At 43.9% G+C, this 13,055-nt stretch overlaps 1 protein-coding gene across 4 annotated transcripts in view; it reads left to right on the forward strand.

The window, feature by feature from the left end:
- LOC121582171 (bone morphogenetic protein receptor type-1B-like) overlaps positions 1-13,055 on the forward strand; it is a 112,988-nt gene that overhangs the window by 95,778 nt on the left and 4,155 nt on the right. For all 4 annotated transcript variants that reach the window (XM_045225188.1, XM_045225191.1, XM_045225189.1 and 1 more), the window contains 7 exons: positions 9,138-9,297; positions 9,820-9,922; positions 10,484-10,586; positions 11,649-11,745; positions 11,874-12,012; positions 12,209-12,401; positions 12,744-13,041. In XM_045225188.1, the coding sequence (XP_045081123.1) occupies positions 9,138-9,297; positions 9,820-9,922; positions 10,484-10,586; positions 11,649-11,745; positions 11,874-12,012; positions 12,209-12,401; positions 12,744-13,041 (1,093 nt within the window). The remainder of the gene's footprint in view (positions 1-9,137; positions 9,298-9,819; positions 9,923-10,483; positions 10,587-11,648; positions 11,746-11,873; positions 12,013-12,208; positions 12,402-12,743; positions 13,042-13,055) is intronic.

Consider the following 13,055-nt stretch of genomic DNA (forward strand, 5'->3'; position numbering starts at 1 on the left):
CATGATATGAAGAAAATGTAGTCTATTTCAGAAGAACCGAATAGCATACTCTGAATTGTCCTTATGTTAGGCCGTGATCTGGCTATGCCATATGGCTGTGGGCTACACTAGTTCATTTAGCAGACAAGATTTGCTTAGAATTCCGTGGCATTATTTTATATTATTTTCTAGTATGAAGAATACAATTGAACATAGCTGAATAAAATAGAAAGGATATTTTCTCCAAATGATTTGAGGTAGTGAGCACATGCGGCAATTCTGTGTTGAGCGGTTAACAAAGAAACAGGTACTCCTATATGCTTTAATTATAGTTATTTATGTAATTTTAGTTGTGATACAAATGTTGGGCTATATATTTAGATTTTTTATACATTCTAAGGCTGCATGATGTGACTCTAATGATGATTAGAAATAAGTAGCATGAAAGGCATGAGCTCTGCTTTGTGTGACCGTAACGCCACCTAAAAAAATCCATGCCTTTTGTGGCCAGTGGCCGTTGTGCCCTTGGGCTGAATATAATAATTATAATTCCCTTCTCCCGGCTGCGTGCCAAAGCACCTCTCACTCACATGGCTCTCCGTCACGTGATCGGGTCTTTCTCACAGGCTACAAGTGAAGACAGACACATCGGGGACGTAACTGCGCACGTCCTTATCCAATTCTGAGGCGCGTATTGAAGATATTGGAAAAACTGTCCACATTTACTTTTCGTCAGCCAACAAGATGAGTAGGCCTAACGAACAGCAAAAACACTAGCCTATGTCAATCTACTATCCACCATAGCACAAAAGTCAACCTATTATATTCTGTGTGAGAAATACAAATTCCCAAACATAGTCTGGGACAGTTGTGGGATGCGATAGAGCCCAAATTAATACAACCACAAGCAATGAGCCTGACGCAACAGATGAGAACGTTTAGCTTAAAATGTTGATAAACTATTAGGCTATTTTTTCACATTATAAGCACAGCAATGTGCACACAGCAGTAAGATATAAGTGCAAATGTTCCATTAGCAGGAAAACACCATTCTCAAAAGTGACCATAAATGTGATTATGCATGTAATGCTTTTATTATAAAGATGCATTTTTATGGTGAAAATATTCTTCCCCAAACTTGAAACTCAAGCGCTGCGTATGTACTGTATGTCAGTTAGGTTCTACACCCGTTGTAAAGCGTTTTAATGTGCTTCATTTTAAGAAGTTATTTGGCCACTTTAGGTGTGATAAAAACCTTATTAAAACATATAGGCTAATGGGCTAGGCTACATGAGGTGTGCCACTATGATTTGAAAAAGTTGCCAAAAAAAGCATGCGCTGTTTCTTGCCTTAAGCTGGGCATCATTCACAAGTGATAATATATCATTCACAAGTGACAGGCTAATATTGTCACCCACACTATTCTTGATTTAATCTTGACTTTACATACAGTACCAGTCCAAAGTTTGGACACACCTACTCATTCAAGGGTTTTTCTTTATTTTTACTATTTTCTACATTGTAGAATAATAGTGAAGACATCAAAACTATGAAATAACACATATTACATTTATGGAATCATGTAGTAACCAAAAAAGTGTTAAACAAATCCAAATATATTTTATATTTGAGATTCTTCAAAGTAGCCACCGTTTGCCTTGATGACAGCTTTGCACAGTTTTTTCATAGTTTTGATGTCTTCACTATTATTCTACAATGTAGAAAATAGTACAAATAAAGAAAAACCCTTGAATGAGTAGGCGTGTCCAAACTTTGGACTGGTACTGTATACTAAATAATATATGTGTGAAATTTGTTTTGATTTAGGATGGACCATTATCATGCACCTGTCTCGAAACAGGGGCAGCGGAAAAAAATACATGTAATTTATGCACTTAAATAGCGAATGGAGGATGCTTTTCCCGTGGTTCATTTTCATGCCAGGTACTCCTGTTGTAAAGAGAAGCAATGTGCTTAATATTAGGAAAGTTGATAAATAAATATAGTAGGCCTAGCCTATAGAAAGCTGATGGGATCCTCCTCTTTTTAATACAGGCCATCTCACGCAATTGCATAGCCTATAGAAATGTTGCGGAACATGAGCTCATGGGCTCTCATGAAGTGTTTGATTAGAATTTGTAATACATTTGCATTGATGTCAGAGAGATTAGAGGGTCAATAGAGTGCTGAGTACCAGGCAGTTATCAAGTTTGGTAGGCTACTAATGACCATCAGCAGCATCAGAGCTTGGAGAAGCCTAATTACCATGACTAAACGGTCACTTAGAATTTGACTGCCGTTATGACTCGTGGTAATATGGTCAAAGTAACAGCCCTTCCTAACTCAGTTGCTGGAGATGAAGGAAAACACTCAGGGATTTCACAATGGGACAACGGAGACTTTGAAACAGTTACAGAGTTTAATGGCTGTGATAGGAGAAAACTGAGGATGAATTAACAACATTGTAGTATTCAAAAATACTAACCTAATTGACAGAGTGAAAAGAAGGAAGCCTGTACAGAATACAAATATTCTAAAACATTACATTTAACAGACGCTCTTATCCAGAGCGACTTACAGTTAGTGAGTGCATAAATTTTTTACCATTCTGGCCCCCCGTGGGAATCGAACCCACAACCCTGGCGTTGCAAGCGCCATGCTCTACCAACTGAGCTACACGGGACATGCATTCTGTTTGCAACAAGGCACTAAATTAAAACTGCAAAAATTGTGGCAAAGCAATTAACTTTTTGTCCTGAATACAAAGTACAAAGTGTTATGTTTGGGGCAGATCAATACAACACATTATTGAGTATCACTCTCCGTATTTCCAAGCAAAGTGGTGGCTGCATCATGTTATTGTATGCTCATAATCGTTGAGGACTGGGGAGTTTTTCAGGATAAAAAATAAACAGAATGGAGCTAAGCACTGGCAAAATCCTATAGGAAAACCTGGTTCAGTCTGCTTTCCACCAGACACTGGGAGATTAATTAATCTTTTAGCAGGACAATAATCTAAAACACAAGGCCAAATCTACACTGGAGCTGCTTACCAAGAAGGCAGTGAATGTTCCTGAGTGGCCGAGTTACAGTTTTTACTTAAATTTACTTGAAAATCAATGTCAAGAACTGAAAATGGTTGTCTAGCAATGATCAACAACCAATTTGACACAGCTTGAATAATTTTGAAAAGAATAATGGGCAAATGTTGCACAATCCAGGTGTGGGAAGGCTTTATCACTGCCAAAGGTGCTTCTACAAAGTATTGACTCAGGGGTGTGAATTCTTATGTGCAATGCCAGGGTTGTGTGTTCGTTTCCCACGGGGGGCCAGTATGAAAAATGTATGCACTCACTAACTGTAAGTAGCTCTGGATAAGAGCGTCTGCTAAATGACTAAAATGTAAATGTAAATGTTTCAGTATTTCATTTTCAATAAATTTGCAAAAATTTCTACAAACATGTTTTCACTTTGTCATTATGGGGTATTGTGTGTAGATGGGTGAGATAAAACATATATTTAATCCATTTGAGTTCAGGCTGTAACAACAAAATGTGGAATAAGTCAAGTGGTATGAATACTTTCTAAAGCACTGTAGGTATAGAGAAGGGTTGCTCAACCCTGTTCCTGGAGAACTACCCTCCTGTAGGTTTTCGCTCCAACCCCAGGTGTTACTAACCTGATTAATCTTATCAACCTGCTAATTATTAGAATCAGGTGTGCTAGATTAGGGTTGGAGCAAAAACCTACAGGATGGTAGCTCTCCAGGAAAAGTATGTGGACACCTGCTCATTGAACATCTCATTCCAAAATCATGGGCATTAATATGGAGTTGGTTCCCACTTTGCTGCTATAACAGCCTCCATTCTTCTGGGAAGGCTTTCCACTAGATGTTGGAACATTGCTGTGGGGACTTGCTTCCATTCAGCCACGAGCATAAGTGAGTTTGGGCACTGATGTTGGGCGATTAGGCCTGGCTCGCAGTCGGCGTTCCAATTCATCCCAAAGGTGTTCAATGGGGTTGAGGTCAGGGCTGTGTGCAGGCCAGTGAAGTTCTTCCACACCGATCTCGAAAAAACCATTTCTGTATGGACCTCGCTTTGTGCACGGGGGCATTGTCATGCTGAAACAGGAAAGGGACTTCCCCAAACTATTGCCACAAAGTTGGAAGCACAGAATCATCTAGAATGTCATTGTATGCTGTAGCTTTAAGATTTCTATACACTGGAACTAAGGGGCCTAGCCCGAACCATGAAAAACAGCCCCAGACCATTATTCCTCCTCCACCAAACTTTACAATTGGCACTATGCATTGGGCAGGTAGCGTTCTCCTGGCATCTGCCAAACCCAGATTTGTCTGTCGGACTGATTCCTCACTCCAGAGAATGTGTTTCCACTGCTCCAGAGTCCAATGGCGCTGAGCTTTACACCACTCCAGCCGACGCTTGGCATTGCGCATAGTGATCTTAGTCTTGTGTGTGGCTGCTCGGCCATGGAAATCTGTTTCATGAAGCTCCCTGACGAACAGTTCTAGTGCTGACGTTGCTTCCAGAGGCAGTTCAGAACTCTGTAGTGAGTGTTGCAACCGAGGACAGACGATTTTTACGCGCTACGCGTTTCAGCACGCGGTGGTCCCATTCTGTGAGCTTGTGCGGCCTACCACTTCGCGGCTTAGCCGTTGTTGCTCCTAGACGTTTCCACTTCACAATAACAGCACTTACAGTTGACCGGGGCAGCTCTAGCAGGGCAGAAATCTGACGAACTGACTTGTTGGAAAGGTGGCATCCTAAGTCACTGAGCTCTTCAGTACGGGCCATTCTACTGCCAATGTGTGTCTATGGAGATTGCATGGGTGTGTGCTCATTTTTATACACCTGTCAGCAACGGGTGTGGCTGAAATAGCCTAATTTAATTTGAAGGGTGTCCACATACTTTTGTAGTGTATGTTAGTGTTCAGAAGAGTTGAGGGGGGTTCCCTCAGCTGACACATACTATAAACATGAGTGAAAACAGAGAGATATAGAATTCATCTCTTTGTTAGAGGAGTGTGTATTAAATAGGATTCATGTAAAAGAGATTGAGTCTCCCTCACCCTGTGTCTACACCCCATATACTCTGTAAAAGCACTTGCACTTGACCCCCATTTCTCCAAAAAGTACGATCTTTGTCCCCATGTGCAGTTGCAAACCATAGTCTGGCTTTTTTATGGCGGTTTTGGAGCAGTGGCTTCTTCCTTGCTGAGCGGCCTTTCAGGTTATGTCGATATAGGACTCGTTTTACTGTGGCTATAGATACTTTTGTACCTGTTTCCTCCAGCATCTTCACAAGGTCCTTTGCTGTTGTTCTGGGATTGATTTGCACTTTTCCAGGGACCCTTAACCGCCTCTGTGTTGGCCTCTAAAAACTAACACAATCAGGGGCCAGGAGAGTGGGCATGTAACACAGGCCAGAAAGTGCCCTATGCCAGGCCATGGGTCTGCTCAGAGAGGGAACCTTGTATCCCCGAGGGCAGAATGGCTACTTAGGGGTTAGGGGACCAGGGGTTGGCATAGGCCCTCTTCTATTTCTCCCTCCCCGAAACAACAGCAGCCCCCCATCACTCTGTGAGTCCATTAGGAGAGGGGAGTTAGAGGGAAGTTGACTCTACATGGAGAGAGGTAGTGTGTGCTCTAATGGATCTTAGTGAGAGACTAAGCAGCTCTCCTAGCCTGTAGATTTACACCATGCCTCTGGCCCCGGGGTCTGAGGGGGGTTCTCTTTCCCTCACAAGAAAAATGACAACAGTGACTTGGAATGGATAGAGCTTTCCTTTAACTGGCCTGCTGCAGTGGGAAAAAAGGAGTCTCTGTCCATTCTGTTCCCCCTGTTCTGCCTTTACGCTAGTTTTTTATTTATTTATTTGATCTGGACAGAATCACGCCACTGATAAACTCATAAAACGAATGTAGTTTTCCACATTTGCACAACAGATACACACATGAGAAGGAATGTGTGATAGTCAGTGCAACCATGGGCTCAGACCACTCCTCGGACAGGGTGGTTAGATTAGAGTGGACGGAGTGTGCGGCTCTTAAAGGAACACACTGACTGGTTATGTCTGCTCTGCTCTCTTCTGACTCGGCAGCACTCATTAATCACACACGCACACACTTCGGAACACTCACAAGCTGCTCTCAATGGTTACAGTTAGTACTCGCAACATACTGTACACCTCCAGTTCTCAACAGCTGCACTGTGGGCTGGCTTTCACCCTGCTACCTATTTAAGAAACATTCAATCTTTACTGACTTGAGAAAATGTCTTGTCCACATTTGAAAAGTGTTCCTTTAATTTGCCTGATGAACTGACTGAGTGTGTTGATTAGACTTAACCTAGTAATTACCAGACTGATTACCCCTGGACTATCCGTGTAGCGAACATCCACGTAAACTGGCGAGATCATGTGGCTTGCAAGGCTATAGATTAGACTGCCATAGACTGAGTAATGAATTACTATGACTATCAGGATCCATGAGTACAGTAGATCAGTGTATTTTTACTGTCTGCCAATAGGAGAGGGAGAGGGAGGGAGGGAGGCAGGGAGAGAGAGAGAGAGAGAGAGAGAGAGAGAGAGAGAGAGAGAGAGAGAGAGAGAGAGAGAGAGAGAGAGAGAGAGAGAGAGAGAGAGAGAGAGAGAGAGAGAGAGAGAGAGAGAGAGAGAGAGAGAGAGAGAGAGAGAGAGAGAGAGAGAGAGAGAGAGAGAGAGAGAGAGAGAGAGAGAGAGAGAGATTCAGATTCAGTCAGTTCACACATCCACAGAGCCAAACCTAACACTGGGGTCAACTCAACAGCACCAGTTCTCCATTCAGGATGAGAAGTTGACCCCAAGACTATAATACTGGCACATAAAACATGGACATTTCTCGCCATCAAAACGCTAGTGGATTTATTACATTTGTGTATACAGCTGTATAACAACCAACTGGTCTGACCTGTTCTGTTAGCACTTTCAGGGTCGAGGTGGTGCGGAACACAATATTTACCTCAGTGCAAGTAAATACACGTGTATTACTGTATGGCTGGCTGGAGTGGGGATGTGGGTTTTAGATCTACAGGGAGCCTGTGGTGTACTAGTTCATGCCCTGGATGACCGAAGCTCACTCCTCCTCCTAATAGCATTGCCATGGAGCACAAACAGTGACCATTTAAGTCTCAGTTCATCATTGCAGTGGTTTACAGTAGGTACAATGATGTAGCACTTATTATAAAGCCTGCAGAATGTCTGTTTTCTCTGTGTTGTTATCAGTCATGACATCTTTGTGTTTATTGTCACTCATATGAGACTTTTTTAAAGACATGCTCCGATACTTTGGTGACTAAGAAAGTATTTTTTAAACCTCCTGCTTTGGGCTGGATGTGTCAATGTGTAGTTCATATACTGAACAAAAATATAAACGCAGCATGCAACAGTTTCAAAGATTTTACTGAGTTGCAGTTCATATAAGGAACTCAGTAATTTGAAATAGGTTCATTAGGCCCTAATCTATGGATTTCACATGACTTGGCAGGGGTGCAGCCATGGGTGGGCCTTGAAGGTTATAGGCCCACCCACTGGGGAGCCAGGCCCAGCCAATCAGAATTAGTTCCCCCCCACAAAATGGCTTTATTACAGACAGAAATACTCCTCAGCATCCCATCCCTCCTCCATCATTTCAGAACTTCTGGCTTAGTAAAAAGTATGCAAAAGTACCGTAGAATCTCTTTAACACAGTATAATATAGACTTATGACCACTGCTTCTCTCAAAGTTGGCGTAGTCACTAGTCAAGGTGCTCTGAGCGCTCAGTCCTCTTCCTACCTCTCTCTGGTGAAGCAGGCTGAATGGGTGGAAGGCTAAAAGGTGGAAAAGGCAAGGTTCGCTGGTAACACGAGCACCCAGTTTTTCTAGTAAAGTATATGAACAGAACCTTGTTTTGCTCTGCAGTTGAGCCTGCCCTGGGCTGTTATTGTAGTGTGAATGAAACACGTGTGAGGGCATAGCTGCTCTCTTCTGGCTAACCCACAGTAACACTGTTTGAGACGTGTTAAAATGCCTCTCTCTGAGGTAGGATGGTCGGGACTGGGAAGGTGTACTAAAACATTAGAGCTGGTATATACAATGCCAACTTAAAGAGGTGGTCTCCAACAACATATTCACACATATCCACAGACATTCTTTAGAGCTGTTTTGGGTTGTATTCATGAATGTATAGGAGATACTGCTCCTACTGACAGCGAAGTATAAGTATTCTTAAGAGTGCTCTATAACATCGTAAACACATATACTCACAAAATATTGAGGCACACAAACATGTAGCCACGAGGGTTCTGTTGGGTTGGTCTGCCATAACGAGTGTAAGATATATGGCCTTGGATATTGAAACGACATGCCACACACTCGTTCCAGAACTGCTGTCGAGACTGACACACACACACACACTAACTCGCATGCACACACACGCACCTGTCACAAAGAAACACACACACACACACTGAGCACAAAAAGCTCTTTCTTGAGAGAGTATTAAGTGTACCAGTGTTGTTCCAGTCTCAGGCAGGTACATTGAGTCGAGGCCAGAACAGAACAGAAGGGTAGCTTTCACCAGACACTGTCACCGTTTCTGTGGCTACATTACTATGGCGATGTTGCCAAGACATTTTGATTTTTCAAGCATGTCTGGAAAGAGGGAGTTGAAGAGTGGAGCATTTAACTTCAATTTACCTCAGTTATGTATGCACTTAAGTTTTACTACAAGGTAGGTGCAGCCATTTGAATGATACAGTATCCATATACCGGTGTTTGCTCTGTCCTGGGTCTATGCCTAGTCTGTCCTGGGACTAAACCTGCTCTGTCCCCTCTCTGTGGTATAACTGTTTTGTCTGTCCTGGGTCTATGCCTGGTCTGTCCTGGGACTAAACCTGCTCTGTCCCCTCTCTGTGATATAACTGTTTGGTCTGTCCTGGGTCTATGCCTGGTCTGTCCTGGGACTAAACCTGCTCTGTCCCCTCTCTGTGATATAACTGTTTGGTCTGTCCTGGGTCTAAGCTTACGCCATCCCCTCTTTGTGATATAACTGTGTTTAGTGTGTCCTGGTCCTGGGTCTAATAAGCTTGCTCTGTCCCCTCTCTGTGTCTCTGTAGCCAACGTGTTGGACACAATGTTACTGAGGAACCCTGGGAGAGACAGATCAGACAGTAGGAGGGAGGAGGGTGGGAATACAGCCCCGGCTCCAGCACAGAGGATACTCTGGTGTCACTGTTACCATCACTGTCCTGAAGACTCTACCAACAATACCTGCAGGTATGATACACACACACATGCACGCACACGCACACACACACACACACACACGCACATACAAATTCCACAAAATTAGAACTGTGTTGATACGGTTGGTGTGTTTTTCTTAGAATCCACTGTATCTAATATCTAATGTGTAATTAGCTTGCAGTCATTAGTACACAGCAGAGGCATTTACTCATATCTGTTACTATCCTGTAGAACTCTAATTCATTCAATGGAAAATACACTGGTGTGTGTGTCACAGCCACTGTGGAAGAAATTAATTCAGACGGCAATGAGATATTATTTAAATACAAGCATAATTAGGGACAGATGTATGCCCACTGTCTCCATCCACGTCTAGTAGCGTTTATTACATTTGATTTTGATTGCCGATATAACCTTCTCAGCACCATGAATTTTGTCATTATTAAACAAGCTGAGAGTGAAATCCTCTCATATTATGTTGAAAGATTGACAATGGAACAGTCCCAGATGATGATGATATTGATATTGATGATGATAATGTTATCTCTTCAGGACTGATGGTTATTGCTTCACCATGGTGGAGGATGAAGAGGGAAGTCTCCCTGTGCTCACCTCTGGATGTCTGGGGCTGGTGGGCTCAGAGTTCCAGTGCAGGGTAAGTCTGCTATGTGTGTGGTGTGTATGTGAACGCCATCAAGTGCAGGCGCACTGTAGAACCACAGTTGAACCAGCTTTATAAGCTCTTGTAAGTCCTTATAAACCCTCTATGACTCACTACAGCTCTCAAAGGAATCTCTTCAAATCAGACCTTAACAAACCTACTACCTCTACAATGAAAGCAATGTGTTAGACCAGCCTTGTCTCACCATCAATAAGCAACATTGTAAATAGCCTATACAGATGTAGTATCTTAATTTGAGCCAGTTTGCTACAGCAGGAAAATAATCCTGCAGCAATAGGAAATGTGAATTATTATGTGGATTATAATTAATGGAAAACAATTTTTAGGGATTGATACATTTTTTGTTAGGGCAAATCAAGTCTGACATTTTAAAACGGAAATTACAAATTGTAGAATCCTTTTTAAACCTCGAATTGCATTCCCAGCAACAAAATAGTGAACAAATTAAGATCCTACATCTGTAGTCCTTCAAACTGTTGTCTAGCCATTAGAGTTGTGTAGATGTAACAGTGTGTTTATGGTGGGTCACAACAGGACACAGGGAATGCCCGTCAGAGGAGGGCTCTAGAGTGCTGTACAGACCAGGACTTCTGCAATAAAGACCTGTATCCTACTTTACCACCACTGAGGACCCCTGGTAAGACACACACACTCAGTCACACACAGTGAATTCCACCCAGTCAACACAGTGAATGAAACTCTTGGCTTTCATAGTGGGCTCCTTCAACCTGCACTGGGGTGTGATGGGTAGTGACAGTTTAAACTGTTACAAACCACAGTGTATAGTGCTGGCTGGAGTGGCACTTGCTGCTCAGGGGGAAGACAGGGGAAGGCTGGGGGGAGACAGTGGGAGGCAGGTGAAATGGAGCTGGCAGGCTTGGCTTGTTCTCTCACCCTCTAATGAAAAGGACAGCCTCTCCCCAGGGCCTGCTTGAGTTTCCTGCCCCGCTACGGATCTGAGATATCTGTCCATCTGTCACTCCTCTAGCTAGACACCAACACTGTGTGTGTGTGTGTGTTTCTGTGCGTGCGTACGTGTGTGTGCGTGGTGCGTTACGTCTATCATGGAAATTAGTCAAAGACAAATTGATTTGTCAAACGAGGCAAATTGTAAAATGAGATCATTTCCATGTGTGTGTCTATCTTCAAGTGTATGTGTATGCACGCGTGCATGTGTGTGTGTGTGTGTGTAAATGATTGACAGGAGGCTGGCAGAAAGGCTAGAGCCCCAGAGCAGCGTTGGGCCTCAGGGGTTGCCGTGGCGATGTCAGTGTGACACCCAATCTGGGTTTTTTTTCTCGGGAAGGGGATTTGATCGATCACACACTGGGAGGGGGAGAGAGGAACAAGAGAAGCGGGGAAGTGGGGGGAGGAGAGTGGAAAATAAGAGTTTGTCCCCATCTCTGAGATTTGGCAGGGTTTGGAATTAAACTGTTATAAACAGATGAATGGAGAACTGGTGCTGTTGAGTTGACCCCAGTGTTAGGTTTGGCTCTGTGGATGTGTGAACTGACTGACTCTCTCTCTCTCTCTCTCTCTCTCTCTCTCTCTCTCTCTCTCTCTCTCTCTCTCTCTCTCTCTCTCTCTCTCTCTCTCTCTCTCTCTCTCTCTCTCTCTCTCTCTCTCTCTTCCTCTTCTCTCTCTTTCTCTCTCTCTCTCTCTCTCTCTCTCTCTCTCTCTCTCTCTCTCTCTCCTGTAGATTACGTGGACAGCAGTATCCACCACATGGCTCTCTTCATCTCTGTCACAGTGTGCAGCATCATCCTGGCACTCATCATCGTCTTCTGTTACTTCAGGTGAGAAAACACACATGGACTTAGACTCTGACACACATTGAGGAGATTGGTAACATAGACCAATGTAATGCTTTTGGAAGAATTGTAGTATTGCATTACTAAGGGGTTTACCCATGTGTCTCTTCCAGGTATAAGCGTCAGGAGTCCCGGCCTCACTACAGTATTGGTCTGGAGCAGGATGAGACTTACATTCCCCCTGGAGAGTCTCTGAAGGACCTGATAGAACAGTCCCAGAGCTCTGGCTCAGGATCAGGACTCCCCCTGCTGGTGAGACCTCAACACTGCACATCACACACGTCAGCAACCAATGGCAAAATCAGTCCAGCAATACAGTGTTATAGAAAGATCTTACTCTCGTGATTATGCTGTACAATGAAATAGGATGTTATGATGTTGACGATTACAATGTTCATTTTAGTTATTGATGCTGATGACGGTGTGTGTTTTTTTCCCCTGTGCTCAGGTGCAGCGCACCATAGCCAAGCAGATTCAGATGGTGAAGCAGATAGGTAAGGGCCGCTATGGGGAGGTGTGGATGGGTCGCTGGAGAGGAGAGAGAGTGGCTGTCAAAGTGTTCTTCACCACCGAGGAGGCCAGCTGGTTCAGAGAGACCGAGATCTACCAAACTGTCCTCATGAGACACGAGAACATACTGGGTAAGGACAGCGAGGTGTGTGTGTGTGCGTGCATCTGTGTGTGTGTGTGCATCCTTGCGTGCATCTCTATATGTGTGTGTCTTTTGGCTCGATTCAATCCGTAGCCAGAAGATCTGCATTGTAGTGCGAGTGACATTTAAAGTGCATTGTAGTGCGAGTGACATTTAAAAGCAATGTTACCACGTTCACTGAGACTCCATTCACAGTAAACGCTGTATTTGTCTGCTCAACCGGAAATTACCTAAATGTCAACCGCGTTACGACGCAGATATTCCACGCTACGGATTGAATCGAGCCCTTTGCATCTCCTCAAAGATCTCTCCCCGTCTCCTCCCTACCCAGGCTTCATAGCAGCTGACATAAAGGGAACAGGGTCGTGGACCCAGCTCTACCTGATCACAGACTACCATGAGAGTGGATCTCTGTATGACTACCTCAAGTCCACCACGCTAGACATCAAAGCCATGCTTCGGCTGGCTTACTCATCAGTGTCAGGCCTCTGCCACCTCCACACAGAGATCTTTGGCACCCAGGGCAAGCCAGCCATCGCCCACAGAGACCTGAAGAGCAAGAACATCCTGGTAAAGAAGAATGGGGCCTGCTGCATCGCAGACCTGGGTCTTGCCGTCAAATTCATCAGGTAGGACAGGAAAG

Source organism: Coregonus clupeaformis, chromosome 15, assembly GCF_020615455.1.
Source record: "Coregonus clupeaformis isolate EN_2021a chromosome 15, ASM2061545v1, whole genome shotgun sequence".
NCBI classification, from domain to species: domain Eukaryota; kingdom Metazoa; phylum Chordata; class Actinopteri; order Salmoniformes; family Salmonidae; genus Coregonus; species Coregonus clupeaformis.